Below are 18,420 nucleotides of genomic sequence, written 5' to 3'. Positions count from 1 at the left end.
AACTGCTGTTGGCACAACTGTATTTGAAATGTCTGAGCCCTGATTTAGTGTGGAAATGCCTACACACAGATTTATGCTACCAAATCTGTTGGGGTCAGCTCTCTGAAGTGAACAAGTACTATGCCACTCGAGCAGTTTTTGCTACACACTTTAATACAAAGCTTACTCAGATGCTGCTCTACTTGTTACTCACTTCTACAGGACTAGTGCCCCAACAATGTGCAAGGAAAACAGCTTATGCAGGAGGTAAGGCAGAAAACAGCTCAATTAACTCAGAATCCCCATTTAAACAACCTGGATGACTTTACCCAAACACAATTAAAGAACACTTGAACTGCCTTCCACCAGCAGTGGGAGCAACAACTTCCAATAGTAAAGCAATTCCTCTGGCACAGGAATGTGTCCTGCTGCAACAACTGACCTTAGTTTTCTTAACCAAGTCTCAGAAATAAAAAAATAAAAATAAAAAATCCCAGAACAGTCTAATTTTGACTCACATCAGCTGTACTTACCTTGGTTGTGTTAAGGATCCCTGTAGCACCAAAGCAGCATGTGAAATGCACTGTGATCTGATGTTGCTCAGTAACTGGCTAACTGTTGGCTGGCTACACATCTGAGAAAAAAAACTTTATTTTAATACAAACTGAAAGCATTCAGTAACAGAAAAGACAGGAAAGATGGCAAATGTATTTATCCATGCAGTATGAATATAACAAGCAAGCTAAGATGAGCACTACTCGAGCAAAAAAACTTTCAGATTATATACAAAAAGTGTTGGTTGCTTTTCCCCCAGAAAGCTTAAAGTAGAATATAGAGCTGGTCTCACAAAACTTTCTTCTAACTGGAGTGAACATGGATAAAAAGCAGTAGATCCAAAGGGGGAGGACAGTTTCTAACAGAGCTCTTATTTTAGAGATGTAAAACACCCATGATTCAAATATGATTAAAGTCAAAGGGACCTTATAAATTCTTTAAGTCTATTTCTACAAAGCCATCAAGACAGAGCTATCAATTTTCACCAGCATCCCCCCCCAAACAGTAAGGAGTGTCTGTGACATCACTGATTCACCTTCACTCATCTGAAATATACCTTTGGTGCTTTTCTCTCCTCTATTCCAACTCTGTCAAAACACTCAATGAGGTAGTTCAGCATCTCTGTCTCCTTACAGTTTTCAATGGTGAAGTGGTCACTGCAGGAATCTGAAACACTTGAGCTGCCAGAGCCTCCCATACTTTAACACACAAAAAGAGGAAACAAAGCATTAGGAACAGTTTTTCACTTATATAACAGTTTTTCACTCATAATTCATGAGCTCTTGACTTGTGTCAGTTTTCTGAAGACTCCATCCAATCACACACACAGCTCAAGAGTGAATTTCTGTGATCTCTGAAGAGCTCTCCAGTTTACAGCTTGTCCTGCTCTGAAGGTTCAGAATCCCCTGTCTTACTAAATGAGTATCTGAAAGACAGCAGTAAGGTGCACGACTTTAATGGGGATCAATAAATCTTGATATGGCAACACCAAAAATGCCTTTGAGTTGTATCTGACCCCCAAACCCTCTGGATGCTTAGGACACCACAGCACTTCCATGCCATGGTGCAAGCTCTGCATGGAGCATTCAAAATGTCAGAAATGTCATTAATGTTGGCCACCCTGTGGAAGGTTAGGATCCTCCAGACATCAGCTGATAGACAGAGGTACAGAAAATCACTTGACATATTCTAAGGAAGGAGAATAGACAAAAGAGGAGGGAATGACTCCTTTTAAAATTTCCACATCAGAGATAATTTTGTTTCAGATCAGTTAATTTCAATGCCCTTACAGGAATATATGCCATTTCATGATATGCTGCAACTACAGGAGGGGAAAAGAAAACACTGACATTGTAAATACAAAAACTAAATCCAAAAAACCAAAACCATGCTCAAGATGAGAGAAAAATAAAATAGAAGTGAGAATATACTCTACAACTCTCAGTCTCAGACTTGTTATCTCACAAGAATTCCTCTCTACATAACAGCTTGAAAAAACTACTTGAAAGCAAAATCTTCATTTTTGCAGAAGGGAATTAAGAGAAGATATAGTTACTTTATGTAAAAAGAATAAAAAAAAAAAAAAAAATCAATGAGATGGATGGCCTGCTGCTGTTCCTTACAGAAATGTTTATGTACAGTCAGGGTGCATTTAAATGAGGACCAATTTATAAGTCTCAGATAATAAGAGTGTTTGATTCCTTAAATGCAGCTTTTAAAAAACATGTTTAAAACTACAAACTGTGTCAAAACTGGGATTTCCTTTAAACTCTAAAATCATTTACATTTTAATAACTGAGCTGTACAAGCCTATTGTGCAAGCTCTACAATCCAACCAATAAATCAGGGAAAGGTTATTACTGCTCACCATCTGGTAGCTCAGCATGTTATGAAACATAACTTCTAATAGCAGCAACCTTTTTATTTTTCAGTATTCAATTAAAACTATTCCATGTAAAACATAGCTCTATTAAAACAGTACTCAGCAACTGTGAAATCACACACACGTTTTCTATTAGAGTCTCTCTTTTAAACCCCTTGACTTCTCACTCAGCTTAAAAATTACCTTTTTAAGAACATCAGTTTCTATAAAAGAAACACTATTTCTGTAGTCAGTAATTCTGCTAATGATTTCACTGCAGCAGTAACTGAAATTATTCTAATACAAAGCTCATACGTCCTTGGTGTTTTCAGAATTCAAGTTGTTGGATGATTGTACAGTCACTGTTTCTAATTTAACTTACAACTTACATCCCACTGTTTGCAGGATGCCAGGACATTATTTGCAGACTCCAGAAGCAGCACTGCAACTTCCAAGACCTTTACCAAAAGCTTTACAACCCAATCCAATGTTTGCATTAAACTGCCAACAGGGTAAGAATTAAACAAAACAGTGGGGAAAAACATAATCCTAAATTCCACATCCACAAAACACATCCTGAAATGAAGACTGGAATGGAGGAGATGCTCCTGGCAGGTCCTCTACTTAACAGGCTGACTTCAGCAGCTGTGTCCTAACACACCACAGGAACAATCAGACAGAACAGGGGGGGGGAGATGGAAAACCACCTCATCCCAAGTCTTTTTGGGGATCCTCTGACATCACGAGATACTTCCTGAAGTCTTGACCTAGCTTAGTTTTAGAGTGCTCAAGCAATTAGATTTCCCCTGTTTTACTTCTGATTTACTTCTGTTGTAAGTAAAATATTTCCAAGGGGTCTGGAAAGTCCTGGAGGAACTCTCCTCCTCCCAGTTGTTGAGGACACATGAAGTCTTCAAAATTCTCACCTTGTTTCCCTTACACATCTGTGAACTGGAGCTGTTAGGCCACAAGGCACCTCAGAATTGGTATCAATAATAATTAGGGGTTCAAATGCCAACAGATGATATTCAGGATACCAGCAAGACTACAGAAGTGTCACTTCTCAAGAAAGTCATCTTAAAATACATGGGTTTCATATAAAACATTTCTTCTTTTCTCCAGTTGGGGCTGATATAAAAGAAGGGGGCATTTCTTTGGGAATTTTGGTACATGTGATATAGCTGATGAGTGCTAAGTTTTATGAGAATAGAATGAAATTACTCATTTTCACCAACAGACTCATAAAGAACACAAATCACTTGGATATGACAAACAGTTTTGTAGGAGGGCTGCTCATTTTTCACACCAAAACCTCACTCCTAATAGGCAAACACTTCTTTATGAGCCAAGACTCTTTGCATTACTCTGCAGTAGAACATAAACCTAGAAAAGATCCTACCCCACGTTTACATTTCTGCAGGGTTTTTGCAGAGCTACCTGGCTAGTCTCCAAACAGAACTAATATCAATTCTTATTTTGTTTACATGTATCTTAATGTCACAAAAATGACAGGGCTTTGCTAGACAATTTGTGAGTCTCTGGTTTACAGTAAAACATTCTGCTCTTCCTCCTCCATTCTTGGATGCTCCAACTGCATCAGCCTCTACTCCTTACCACTTCAAAGGTTTATTTTCCTTACAGGCTCAAGGACAGATCCTCAGCTGTCAAGGAGCAATGAATCTTCAAAGTCACACAGTTTGCATCAGCTGACTTTTTTTTTTTCCCCACTACCTTTTTCTACATGTAAACCTCTGTCCTAATTGTCCAGTTTTTGACAGGAAACACACTGGTTTTAAAATTACAGCCATGGTTGAATAATACTCCTTCTACTCATAAAGACAATGGGAAGTTCAACTCCAACATCATTTCAGAAACCATCCTCATTACACCAAAAAGGCAGGATGATTAACATTTACTTTATCTTAGTCATCTCTCCCAAAAAGAGCTGACTAACCAGCACTCATTAGACATGTTTCTATGCCATCTTAAAAATCCCTCCAAGTCATCTCCTTGGCTTTAGTCATTTCCCAAGTTATTCTACAGAACACTTGACACTACACAAACTGTTAGTTCCTAAGCAACCAAGCATGCAGGTTACATTCTCTTTCTGCAATACCTGGACCCAAACTGGACACAAGAAAAATCATCATCTTCATTTTCTTCATCACTACTGTCCTCAGACACATCAGAAACGGCAAGAAGGAGGAGGGAGAAAGGGTTCTCGTATATACTACCACAACAGAAATGAAAAAGTCCATCAGATTTTTTAAGCCAACAGGGAAATGGCAGCTTTTCTTTGCAAGTCTGCCAAAAATCATTTTCTCTAAACATGCAGACAATGTGTAACTCCATGTTAGTAAAGCCAAGGCTACACTAACGTGCTCTGTTACACTGCTACAAGTTACTCACTACCAAAACACCACACATTCACAAACCAAAAATTTCACAGGAATTTTTGAGACCTAACATTATGGCTGAAGCAGGAAGGTTTAGGTACCACTGAACAGTACATATCACAATCCTAAGTTATGAACCTCAAAGCAGTGGTCTCAAAACTTTGCATGCTCATTTTTCCCTCCTGCAGGGACTGGTGAATCCACAAGCAGCCAAAGAGGAGCTGCAGTAGTACTAGGCCTGGCCTACTGAAATAGGCTAATCTGCAACTTAAATGTAGGCACTAGGGAAGCAAATCTAAACAGTCCAGCAAGTAACAACTTCCAACAAACCAACTAAAGCCCTAGTGAAAAAAATGGCTTCAGAGCAGGAGGTCTCTGGTTTACTATCCAGCAGCAGCAACTGAAAAAGCTCCCAGTTTAACCAGAATGAATGAGAGAAGAGGAAACTCAAACAATATTGCTACCTTGAAAGTAATTACTGTACACTCCAAAGCTCCCAAGATCAGGTTTAACACTTTGGCAAAGCTGTCTCGTTAGGAAGTCAATGGATTAGCTCAAACCAACACACAGAAATCAACTCAGGGTGAGTGGGGTTAGCTCAGCACCAGCATAAGGGCTTCCAAATTGCATGATTATGCCACACCCTGCACAGCACACACGAAACACACTCTGGTTCTTGTGAAATACCTAGAAGGAATCCTGTTCAGTAAAGCAGGACGCCTGCGCAAGGGACTGGGTGAAGCAGTAAACAAAGGTGGACCCATTGCTGTGGGTCTGGGTCTGGATGGGATGAGTGGCATGGCTGGAGGGCTAGCAGCCACGGCTGGAGGGCTAGCAGCCACGGCTGGAGGACTTGGTGAATTAGATGGGATGGAAATATTCAAGGAACGTGGGATGGAAGAAGCTGAAAAGCCTCCAGAGTGGGCAACTGTGTATGGGTGGTACCTCGGAGAGGAAGGCTGTGTCCAGGAAGGGTTTGTTGCTGAGAGGTGAGAGCTGACAGTAAGGGAAGGCACAGATGGAGTGGCAACTGAGCTGGCTGGTGGGGTAAGAGATGAACCAGTCATTGGTACATAGCTTGTGAAATTGGTAGTAGGAGCTGGACTAGTCCCATAGAGACTAAACCAGTTAGGGGGGAAAAAGAAAAAAAAAAAAAAAAAAAGCAATGATTTAGGATATGCAGAAAAAGGGTGGGAAAGATAAAATGAGCAAGAGAAGCCCTTGCCCTTCTGATGACTCTTCAGCAATAATTCTGCAGATCACACACATTACCCTTTTTACTCATGTTGAATAAAACTATGGCCACACATTCTTAATTTAAGAGTCATAGACTTGACTGAGGCAAGTTAAAGACTTCTCAGAAGGAACCAGCTACATGGCTTTAACCTATCAAATACACTTCTAGCCATGGCAACGTAATGAAAAATCATGAAATGGAGGGATCTTCACATGAAAAAGAGTAAAGTTTAAAACCCCATTATATTTATTGTTCTTGGGACATTTCTATACCCTTCTCTCTCAGTCAATATTCAAAAGAAATATTCAAAATATTCAATATTCAAAAGAAATCAGTATTCAGTTATCATCAGAAGTCACCTGGATAATGAACTGGAACCAAAGGAGCCCACATTACAGAACATAGGGCTGCTTCCTGGGTTGGAGCCCATGTTTAGGATCAGGCTTCTGTCAGGAGACCTGGCAGCTGCAGCAATTGGTTGTGAAGTAGCTGTGAGGCTAGCAAAGGGGTTTTCATCTCTTGACTGGGTTGACATCATCAGCACTTCCATCAAAATCTGCCCAATCAAGTCCTTAAAATCTGAAAACACTGTTAGGAATAAAAGAGAGTTAATATCACCTACTGTCTTCATCTGCCCATTAGTCAGAGTTGGAAACATCTGAGATTTCAACTGAGAAGGTCAGTAATTCACTTCTGTGAATCAAGTACTGCTTTTGGCAAAACCAACACTGGTATTTTCATTTCTAACTGTCACTCTGTTTCTATTAAGCACATCCTGGAATTACACAGAAATATCATTTTATAAGAAGTACAAAAGATCACAGATGACCTAATGGTGTTATTGTTGATTATTAAAGTTGCCTTGTCTGTGCCTCTCACATTTTCCCACACTCCTGGTAAGTTGGGCAAGTTGTGTCATAAAGAAAGGAAAAAACATGCACACCCACCATCCCCCCATATGCCCACACATAAAATAATGTTGAATTTGGTCATATGCTGTAGCTGTCATATCAAATATGATTTTTTACATAAAACAGGAATAATCATCAGCAATTTTTAGGTTATCAAATTAACAGCCAAATGTCTATTATGATGCAAGACAACCCAAATCAGTAAAAGGCTTCTGAAAAAAACATTCCAGCAACACTGAAATATCAGCACACTGGTTTGACAACAGAAAATGCAACCAGCAAGAGCACAACAACTGACTAAAACAGGAGCTATGACCAATTGGTCCCATATTCCTTTTTGAGGATTCCATTTCCTGCTACACCTGCTAATAGCAGATGTTGAAATTGAGCAAAGACCACAAATAAGTGGCTTCAGCACTGCAGCAAAGAGAAAATGCCAAAAAGAAGAGCAAGAACATCCCACTCAGTTGAAACTATCCCTAACCAGTAAGAGTTCAGATACCAACCTTCCTTTGGGTTCTGCTTAAACTGGGCAGAGAGTGAATTCAGGAAGATAACATCTCTATCTCGGTCCTTCCAAGAGACTCTGAAGATCTTACAGACCAGCTGTAAAGCTTGCTCCTCGGATACTTCAGACCCAGACAGTGGTTCCTTGGTCAGGGAGGTAAAAAAAAAAAAAAACAAAACAAAATATCAACTTGTTTGAAATTGTATTAGTCAAGTCACAGCCCAGTGCAGATCTTTAAACAGCTTCAGAGTAGGCACAAATGGCAGATTTTGTACACTGATGAAGGAATACAGATCTGTTTGTCATAATTTATTTGGGAAAAAGGCTGAAGGAACCCAAAAGAGATGCAGAAGAGTTGTAGCAGAAATACACAAATCCAGTAAGAAGCAAATTCCAAAACACACTGGAAAACATTATGCTAAGAAGGGAATTTCACCACTTAATAAACCATGTATTTTTGCACATTCATATTGATTTAATAACTTTGAGTATTCTAGTTTTCAAGTACTCCTCCTGTCTATATCTGCTGAGCAGGCTTTCACTGACATGGTTTCAAGGCAGATAACCAGGCAAGAAAACTTTTTCCCATAAATGAGGCCTATGCTGTCTCCCATCCACTTAACATTTTGGTATCTCCAAACAAGTAAGAGGAATTGAACCAAATTTTGCAAAGCTTAATATTATTTTCCACTGCTCTCCCCTTCAAGATTGTCCTTGATTCCAAGCTATTTATTTCCCAGCAGTACAATGCAAGCTGTCCCACTGCCTGATTTGCAGCTAGGAATTGACAGGAAAGGGTTCTGCAGCAGGGTTATTGCTACATGGCTTTAAGCCAGGCTTTTACCAACTGACCTTATTACTGACAGTGCAGGAATACACAAAGACACCTAAACAAGCACTGCAAGAACTGCAGAAACTTTGCCACACTGATATTTCATTTCTTTATGGTTTTATTTCACACAGGCCTTAAAACCAAATTACAAAGAAGACAACTTTAGAATTGAATTGGCTTTGTACTTTAATTTTTTTTTTTACTTTAAAGGGCTCTACCACTAGTTAAATATTCTTATTTATTTTCTTATATCAGTAAGAAGAAAACCTTATTGCACAGCATTACTTCAGCACACATAACATTTGAAGCAGTACATTGTTAGTAGACCTCTAAATGCTACAGGAATTTCAAATATCATTCACAATCCAACTTGAGACAACTGAAATGCAGCTTTGATATGAGAAGTTAGACTTTTTTTTTCTTTTCCATGAATTTTAACCAGGAAATGAAGTGAAGACACTGTTCACAGGTGACATCTGAGGGCTGGTTCCATTCTCTTGAATGCATGGTTTCAAAATTGAGGGATAACTGAACTCATTGCGAGTTAAACTCTGCATCACTACTCCATCCTAAATCCTTTGTTCCTGTTTCTATTTCATTACTTAGAACACCTATTATAGACAGTTCTGGCAAAGAAATTTCTCCAAAAAACAATGTTGTCCCTTTTGAGAAAGAATCCAATGATGCAAGACAAACCCCAAAATTATGGAGTGCAAAGCTGCAGCCACTATGTCAGTGAGGGGAAAAATACAATATAAGCAAAACCAAACCCCACAGCACTGTTAACTCCAACTGCAAAATCTGAACAGGTTCACCCATGAAATTTTGAACTTCAGTGATAAAATAACATATTTATGTTGTCTGGAAGAGAACAGCCAACACAGAGAGACCAACCTTATCAGACAGACTCCTTTTCTCCCTGCGATCATTCTCATCTACCTCCATGTTTTCAATTCCTGAATCCACATCTACCTGGGACATGCTGCAAGTGGAAAGAAGAGAAGTCCATTAACTTGAAGAAAGCTGCAGCCAGTCCTCCAAAAGATGCTGACTGAAGGAGTGTCACCTGAAGTAGAAACAGCAGAGAAAACCCAAAGCAAGAAAGAAAACCCCAAAGCAAGAGAGAAAACCCCAAAGCAAGAGAGAAAACCCCAAAGCAAGAGAGAAAACCCCAAAGCAAGAGAGAAAACCCCAAAGCAAGAGAGAAAAACCCAAAGCAAGAGAGAAAAACCCAAAGCAAGAGAGAAAAACCCAAAGCAAGAGAGAAAAACCCAAAGCAAGAGAGAAAAACCCAAAGCAAGAGAGAAAAACCCAAAGCAAGAGAGAAAAACCCAAAGCAAGAGAAAAAAACCAAAGCAAGAGAGAAAACCCAAAGCAAGAGAGAAAACCCAAAGCAAGAGAGAAAACCCAAAGCAAGAGAGAAAAACCAAAGCAAGAGAGAAAACCCAAAGCAAGAGAGAAAAACCAAAGCAAGAGAGGAAAACCAAAGCAAGAGAGGAAAAACAAAGCAAGAGAAAAAAACCAAAGCAAGAGAAAAAAACCAAAGCAAGAGAGAAAAAACAAAGCAAGAGGGAAAAACCAAAGCAAGAGGAACAGCTATATACACAAACAGCAATTAAAATCACTAGGTAATGAATGCTCCTCATGTTACATTTCTCCTGAATTCAAGAAACACAATATTAAATTTCTTCAGCAAGTGATAAAAACTACACAGCTAGCACATCTCATAACCTTCCCTTTTTTAAATAGAGCAGCTGAATTATCCCCACCAGACATGCTCATCACTTAATGTCTAAGATAATGCTTTGTCTTTTATCACTTCAGGTCAGGAATTCCCATTAAAACCAGAGTAGAAAAAAGCATTACAGTGGTCTAAACAGTTTGTCACTTTAAAGCATTAAACTCTAGTGCATTAACACAGCTGGAAATGAGAAATAGCAGAATATTTTCCTGCCTAAGTGGTTTTAATGAGTAGCATTGCACAGTATTTGCCTGCTCACACAAGCTGCATTTTTTTTTTTACCTTTTCTCACAGGAGACACTATCAATATCCATGCTCTGAGACCGAGAGAGGGACTGAGATTGTGTTTCAAGGCTGTTGGATGGAGAACTGCTGAGGGAACTCACTCCTTCACTGCTCTGGCTTCGGTGGGCTACTCCTAGAGAAAAGGCACCACCAAGATTACTACTGCAGAGGTGAGAAGGCACTGCACAATTACTTGGGTAGAAAAGGAGATGAAACCCTGGTTTTCAACCCAGCTGTTAAGCATTTTTAGTAATGCATAAGGAAAGAAATGTTAATAATATTCAGAGGAGCAGTGGAGGAATGCTTACCTTGACAGCACAAAACAGGACTGAATCTGCAGCCATTAAGTGCTCAGAGATTACCCCCATTAAAACAAACAAACAAAAAAACCAACAAACAACCTAAAAACACTTGTACACCGAGCTCTGACAAGAATACTCTAACTTTAGACTTTGTCAAAACCCCTCTAAAATCAGTTCTATCAAACAGGACTTCACACTGGGTAATTACAATGGAGTTAAGCTGGGTGAAGATACAGCTCAAAACTAATCTGAGTTCTGATAGTCTTCCCACAAACCTCCCACAAATTACTAGGAAATTATCTTATTATACTTTTCCTTCACCACAGGAATAAAATAAGAATCCAAAATGTCCCACCAGCATAACACTTAAGTGCAACACCAGCAAATGAAGAGCAATCCAATGGCTGTGGAGCACTGGCTGGTGAGGATCAGGAGATGAGCACATGGATTCACTTTGCAATGAAGACTTCTCTGAAGAAGTGTTAGATATGTGTAATTCCAAATAAACCAGAACAGCCTTGTATTCAATAATAATGGAAGCTGTGTGAGTTCTGCAAACAATAGGCTCTTAATCTAATCCTAAAATCTGGGCTGTTTGAAGTCATGATTTACAATAAAGTAGCATTAATTGAAAGCTGCAAGTCTAGTTTCATCACTACCAGGTATTTACGTGGCAGTGAGTAGAATCCTTGAAGGAATAAGAAAAAAAAGTGTTATTTATCTGTCAGTTTAAAAAGAAAGCAGCACTAAATTTCATTCCTTTGGGTTCTTTAGCCTGCAGTTTACAATTCATTCCCCAAACAGTTTTAGGTTTCAGGTGACAAGTGTAAAACCAGACTGACAACCTACTTTTAAATTCCAGCACTGTCTGTGTTTAAGTGTAACTACTGAAAAATGCAAGCATGTCCCATGTTTATGACAGCAACACATTCTGAAGTTAACAGTGAGGGCAGTAAAAGAGAACAAATCAGGATTATGCTCTTTGACACAAGCTGTTTGTTTTTGAGCACCCTTCTTTACAGGAACAAAATGACAGAAGGCATAAAAAATCTCATTTAGAAGAGAGTTTTCTGAAGAACAACCAGATACTCAGCATGGGAGGCAGGAAAAGGATTTTCATTCTGCTGCCTTGAAACTCATGTTTTACTTCCCTTGATATAAAACCAGTTTATATTTAACTCCTTATATTAGGCTGGAAATCAGACAGTATCCAGAAAACACTCAGATCTTCAAATAGAAAGTGTAAAAGGTGTGTGAGTTAAAATTTATTTATATTGGTATTCAGAAAGGACTTTTACAAGCAGATTGTCCAGACACCCATGTTCTATAACTGAAGACATGTAAAAGCACTCTACAGGATAGCAAAACACAGTAGAATGCATATGTATCTTGCCCACATCACAAAATACTTGCTAAATATACATTTTATTCAGTTTTGTTCAAAGCTTTTATGCTTTAATTAGTAAAACTTTAGGGCTGTAGCTGGGTATTATCAGTCATTCATTTAAGTTGCTCAGGTCAGAGCTATCTGACCACTTCAAACCATGACAAACCTGACAACCAACACAGCAACATTTCTATCTTCAGGCACACATTTCCACACCTCCTGCTCTGTGGGCTTTATCATTTATCCAGCTGTGCAGTAAGATGGATCAGGACCTAAACCTCAGATGGGTTAAATGGAACCACAGGCTGAGTGAACACAGTAAGTCACCTCTGCACTGCTCTGAGAAAAAACCAAAGTCACCTTTACTTCTAGGTTGCTGCCTATAATCATGAGGCCAATATACAGTGTTAAATTCCATCTGCAAGGAGCTTTTCTCAGAAAATGCTTTTGACAGCTTTTCTCTGTCCTGCTATGGATACAAGGCAACTAAATAAGCAGGAAGGAGTCACTTTATGTATTTCAGAACAGCACTGTAATTAAATTACAAGGTTTAAGCTTGTAAATCACTGTACTTACCAAAGGGAAAACCACAAATTTACAGAAAGCAAATAGGTAACTAGAAATCTGCATGCTTATCAAGAAAAAAACATTATTTCTATCACATCAAGCACTGTGTGCAGTTTTGGGCACCTGAATGCAAGGACATCAAGTGGTTGGACTTGATGATTTTAAGGATCTTTTCCAATCTAAATGATTCTATAATACTGAAAATCTGTTTAAAACAATCTTGACATTTGGTTTGAGATTGTTTTTGTGGAGCTCTTAACTTATCTTAACAAAAAGATGAAAAACAATTTCAGTTTTCAGATAAAGACCACAACACTGGAAAGCATGACAATTTGTTTTGATTTCCAAGATATCCAAGTTGAAATAAAAATGTATTTTTTCTAGTTCAAAAGTGGTATTATGAATAGGAATATTGTCTTCTCCTCTCTACAGAGCAACTCTCCAAGTTCTCTGCTTCCTGCATTTGTCTGATTTGGGCATTATTCACATCTTCTTAAATAAACACATTTGTAAATATCCCACTTGTGTTCAGTCCAGTAAACAGAGAAAATGGCAAAGTAATGTAAAGGAGAAGGCAAATACCTTATTCCTACATTGACAATGCACAGTCACAGTTTACTATTTTTAATTGTGCCAAAGGCTAGTAATTAAAGAGCAAAAATGAACTTGGGACTGATTGCTAAAATGTACCTAGAAACCAATCAATAAAAACTGTGTTGCAAGACTTGGAGAGTTTCTTCCTGTCTCCCTGACAGACAGATTCTTTGCTGTAATATTAAACAGCAGCACAAACTTCAAACTTTGTTAACCCATATTTCACCTTCCATTAGTTCACTGACACCTGGAGAACAACTGGATCTATTCATTTATTATTTGGAAAAGGAAAACAATTAGTACCTTCAGTCACCATTTCAGAATGTTTCTTTCAAAAATGACTTTTAGTGACAGCAGAACTAACACTAGTAGTAGATTATTAGCCAGTAATAGTAAAGTAGTAGTAGTGCTCCAGGAGTTTAAAGGTAAGGAGCTGCATAATAACTTCCAGGAGACACCCAGTAATAATTTTGGTCCCTAACACACCAGCTTACCTGATGCACCAATTGGAGAGGTAGCTGGGGTCATGCTGTGGACATTGAGGCCAAGACTATGGGATGGCCCTGGGGCAGGTGCTACTACTGGTGGTCCTGGAGGGGTCTCTCTCTGGGGTGAGGTGAGGGGGGTAGTAGGCTGGGAAGAGGGTCCCCCTGCCAGCCGAGCAAGGCGCCTTCGACGAATCTGCAGCCAAGGAAGAGCCAAGCACCAGGAAATCAACAAATCTGCAGCCACAGAGGCACAGCCACCCCCCCTTCCCAGCCCCACAGCACACAGCAAATACACAAGTTTTAATTGGGAACCTGCAACAGGGAGCTGAGTCTCACTCCTGTTTCCCCATGTTTAGGTTTTCCAGTGTGGATTTGCCACTGGAGAACACTGGCTGTGCCTCACAGGGTTGCATAAGACAAGTTTAACATTGGCTGCTCAGCAATTTCAAAACCTACAACACTCCTCCCCATTTATTTTGGCATTTGATGAAACAAACTGCATTAAGCTGATAAAAGGGACAATATGAACACGACCTTTGCCTTAATTTCACACCCCATGATACCAATAAAAAAAAAAACCAACCACCCGTGCTAAAGAAGATCCAGCTGCAAGTTGCTGAAGACCACCCCTGTCCAAGTTACTCTGAAACAGATCTGCAACACCAGAAATGGACAGAAATATCTTGGGAAGGCAGTAAATAACATCACCTCTTCACCTAGAGCCACTCTATCACATGGAATTTAAAAAACAGTCTTTGCACCTTACTAGTAAGACAGAGAAGCATCTGCCTTTAAAATCCTACTTCAGAATAATAATAATAAACCTACTAATCAAAATTACTATGTAACTACATAACACTAATATTGCACATCAGAAATACACAGACAAGATAAAAATTATACAACTGATAAATGAAAAACAGTAGAGAAATTGTTTGTCACAGGCTGCTTCAGAGGACCTGATCCTAAAGCCTACACCTTCAACTCAAAATAGGCCCAGCACAAAACAAAAGTCTCATATTTGTGAGTGTTCACTCCCTGTAAAACTCAGCAATTCCTGTTATTCCCTCTTTTTATTATGATACTGATGCACTGAATGCAATGTATCAGGTTTTGTTACTGCTCATAATCCTAAAGAACTGCCAAGCAAGTGAGGGAGTGAAAAAAAGACTTGTGTCAAGTCAATGTCTGTGTAACACCACTGGAGTCATTTAATGGTCTGTGAAACCTACCCCAACCAGAGGAAGAACAGGTCAAGTTAAATCAGACTTCAAAAACTGTGAGAAAAATGTGTCTGGAACTACATCCCTCACCATGATACGTGAACCACATGAACATGGAAGGCAGCTACAAAATAACTTCCTTTTTTTTTTTCTCTTAAAAACAAAATCTTCATAGACACTGAGTTGCTTTTACAGAAGACACAGCAATTAAAACCAAGACAAGATTTTTTTCCTGCCTCTTTAAGGATGATAGGCTATACTTACTGCTGAAGACATTAACATTAAAATATAAATAAGCTCTGAATATTTTTTCCACTGAAAGAGAAAGCTTTCACAATTGAGGGTACATTTAGTGATCATTAAAGGACGATTTGGTGCTTGGATACCCCAAATTGTCATAATTCCTCCAGGTTTACATAAAGTCATCATAGAAATATGATTTTTTCCTGAAGATTAGAAAGCTTTAAGATTTTAAAAAGTGGAGAAATTAAAATATTATGCTATAAAAGGAAAGGGACAGGCTGAAAGAGAAGCTGGAGAATACAGAATAAAACTGGTGCACACATTTTAGCCAGTTAATTCCCTTGTGCCTTAGGACTGGAGAGCATCAAGAGAGGGAAGTAAAAGGCTTTCTGCTCAGGGCACAGCAGGAAGACAGAGTTTGTTTGCACAACACTGGGCACAAATGAGCCCCCAACCTGTTGCCTCCAGGTAACACAATATGTCAGAATTGTGGGAGTTCAAAGTGACCTGTTCTCATTTCAGGCTGAATGACTGCCCCAGTTAACATGAAAAAAAACCACAGAGGTGGGTTTTTAAAAACATTTTCTTAGGAAAATGCAGAGTACCTCAAAAGTACTTGGCTTCAGCAATAAGTATTTGCTACAGCAACATATGGTGAGGCTGTTATGCATAATTTTATTACCTAACAGTGACAAGTTATTTGCTACTAATTATTACATAAGCTATGGAACTAACAATGCCCATGGTCCCCACAGAGAACAACTCAACAATGCACAGTCTAAAATGTTAACAAAAAAAAACAAAAACAAAAACCCAAAACCTAGCTGATTGACTAGAAAAAAAGCACATTGCCTTTTGATCAGCACAGCTTTTGCTGGACACATCTGGACTATGGTTTTGAGTTGTAGCTTTCAGAAATATGTTTTTGATCTTACTGGACTTCTTAAAGTTGTTAGCTGGACACACTACAACAATGTAGAAATAACACCCTGCTAAAGACAGTTAAGTGATAATTTGATTATTATGCAGCAGACCAATAATAATATAACCACAAAGTCTGGTCCCTCAGCCTCACACTTGGTTAAACAAAACAAACCAAAAAACTGTATCTGCTTTAGTGGCAGCTGCTTAATGAGTCTTGATTTTTTTTTACCATAACCATAGATTTTCCAGATCTGTACTATAAAGGGCAATGTGAATGCAAAGCCTTGTTTTTCTTGTATTCATTGCAGCATTTTAAGTTGGTTTAAGAAGCACTTCATTTGCTGGTGACACTAGTCATGTCCTATGCTTAGAAAACACTAAACTACTCAAAATCATGCAGATGTGGTTTTTTCCCCCTACTTTATCTGATTTGGCTTGAGTCTACTTTTTTCTATACAGTCCATATTCTCATCTTGTGCTATCTATCTCTCCTGGTAAAATTCCTACACTCAAAAGGAAGTTTCTTTTCTCCCCTCTGAGATTTTCTCATGGTCTGTACTGAATGACAACTTCTAGTGCTTTAACACTGAGAAAATTCCAGCAAGAGACACTGTTGGTAGCAGGGGAAAACACCTCCTTTAAGCTAAAATTATAACATTCCAAAGTCACCATCAGTTGTACCTGTCTCTATTAAGTTTCAATCTGTTAATATTATGCTTAATTATGGTGTGCTATAAGAGCACAATCTGATCTGCAAAAGGCCTGAAATTAACATCAAGTTTAGTGTTTTTTCCCTTTCATTCACTGCCAGATAAGAAGTTTGAATCAGAAGTGACATGTAATGTGTTTTGGAAGGTTCTTTTTCAATATAGTCCACCTCTGATTAAGGTCCACTGTGCTAAGAAACAAGAAAGCAGAGACTTGGAGGATTATGAAAACAGCCTTGGCTGAGACTTTTCACTGAGGGGTCCATTATCACAAAAAGTGGCTCTCTCCACATGATAGAAGATTAAGTTTGTCTCAAGCAACCACCTAAAAGACCTGTCAGTCAGCTTTGGTCCTAGCTGAGCCTACAAAGACACAGAAAAACTTGAGTCACATGAGGCAAACATTTTGCCAGAAAAGGTAGATGAATCCCTGCTGGAGAACTCATTTTCTGCAGTCTCAGTTCCACAATGCAGTAGTTTTGATGACGTTGTAATTTGCTGAAGCAATGACACAAACAAGCTTACATAGGTTAAATAATTCTGAAATTAATCATAAAACACCTCATAAGCAAACGCAGTTTAACGACCAGAAGAACTGCATGTAAACAAAGCACTCATGAAACACATCTATAGAATTAGGGATCTCTCTTCACAGTAGGAATTACAGTGCTATCATCCTGCTCCAAAATCCCCAGCATGGGAATTCTGCTCCTTTTCTCAATGCTTCCACAGAGTATGAGGACAAACATCAAGCAAACAGCTTGATGTATTTCCTCCTAGCTCATGCTGCAATATAGGAAGATGGCCACGTTGTGATGTGCAACAGAATCAAAAATTCTTCACTTTTGGGAACACAAACACGAGTGGCACCAGCAGCCACACTGCTCTACAAACCTGCCATAAGATATGGTGCAGATCAAAAATAACTTCTTTTGATCCTCCCTGGAGTACAAGTAAAGCAATGAACCTGTGCTGCAGCTGGCCCAATACAACACACTTTATATGCACACATCACACTTGAACATTAAATTATTTTTTAAAAATTATGGAAGATTTTAGGTTGCATGATTTGGGCACTACACTGGGAAACTCCCTATCTCCTGATCAGTACCACAACAGAATTTATCAGAGTCCTCCAATAGATGAACAAAACATAAGATGTCAGTCTATATTTTAAAAGAAAAGCTTTACCCTTCAGATCAAGAAGACAGAAACCGTTCACATTATTTCATGTCAGCTGTTAGTCAATCACAGCATAGCACCTATGACTCTTCAGTCTTGAACAACAAAAAAGTCTATCAGAAAACTGGCAAGCCTGTTTCAAAGAGTAACAATGTTAAATTGAAAACCACACACTCACCTTGCTTCTCAGCAAGATTTTAAGTGCTTTACTGGGTCAAAAAGTAAGCTTGGTTTGGTTTTTTTTCTAAAATCACAAACAGAGAACATAGAAAACGCCGAGTAGTGCAGACAGAAAGGAGATATCCTCCAGACAAAGCCTACCTGGCAGATGGAAGCCGAGAATAAACAATTAACCAGGACAGAAGCAATTCAGCCCCATCGACCAGCCGGGGGTCAGGGACAGCACAGAAAAGGGAGGAAAACGAACAACACGGAGCACAGACACCAAGGGAAGGCAGCAGGGGCAGGCAGCCCGCCTCAGTGACACATTCCTGCCCA

General features: G+C 39.0%; 1 protein-coding gene across 7 annotated transcripts in view; it reads right to left on the bottom strand.

Annotated features, from left to right (window-relative positions):
• UBE4B (ubiquitination factor E4B) overlaps window positions 1-18,420 on the bottom strand; it is a 38,496-nt gene that overhangs the window by 19,793 nt on the left and 283 nt on the right. For 2 of the 7 annotated variants that reach the window (XM_071767339.1, XM_071767340.1), the window contains exons 2-10: window positions 13,650-13,836; window positions 10,303-10,438; window positions 9,174-9,261; window positions 7,446-7,590; window positions 6,388-6,616; window positions 5,479-5,910; window positions 4,512-4,625; window positions 1,091-1,232; window positions 513-613 (exon numbers count right to left, since the gene is read on the bottom strand). In XM_071767339.1, the coding sequence (XP_071623440.1) occupies window positions 513-613; window positions 1,091-1,232; window positions 4,512-4,625; window positions 5,479-5,910; window positions 6,388-6,616; window positions 7,446-7,590; window positions 9,174-9,261; window positions 10,303-10,438; window positions 13,650-13,836 (1,574 nt within the window). Of the gene's footprint in view, window positions 1-512; window positions 614-1,090; window positions 1,233-4,511; window positions 4,626-5,478; window positions 5,911-6,387; window positions 6,617-7,445; window positions 7,591-9,173; window positions 9,262-10,302; window positions 10,439-13,649; window positions 13,837-13,955; window positions 14,098-18,100; window positions 18,242-18,420 lie in introns of those variants that run through there. The other 5 variants (XM_071767341.1, XM_071767342.1, XM_071767345.1 and 2 more) reach the window with 5 other exon arrangements.

The sequence above is a fragment of the Heliangelus exortis genome, chromosome 23 (genome assembly GCF_036169615.1).
Source record: "Heliangelus exortis chromosome 23, bHelExo1.hap1, whole genome shotgun sequence".
Taxonomy (NCBI): Eukaryota; Metazoa; Chordata; class Aves; order Apodiformes; family Trochilidae; genus Heliangelus; species Heliangelus exortis.
This window is presented reverse-complemented; position numbering and strand designations above follow the sequence as displayed.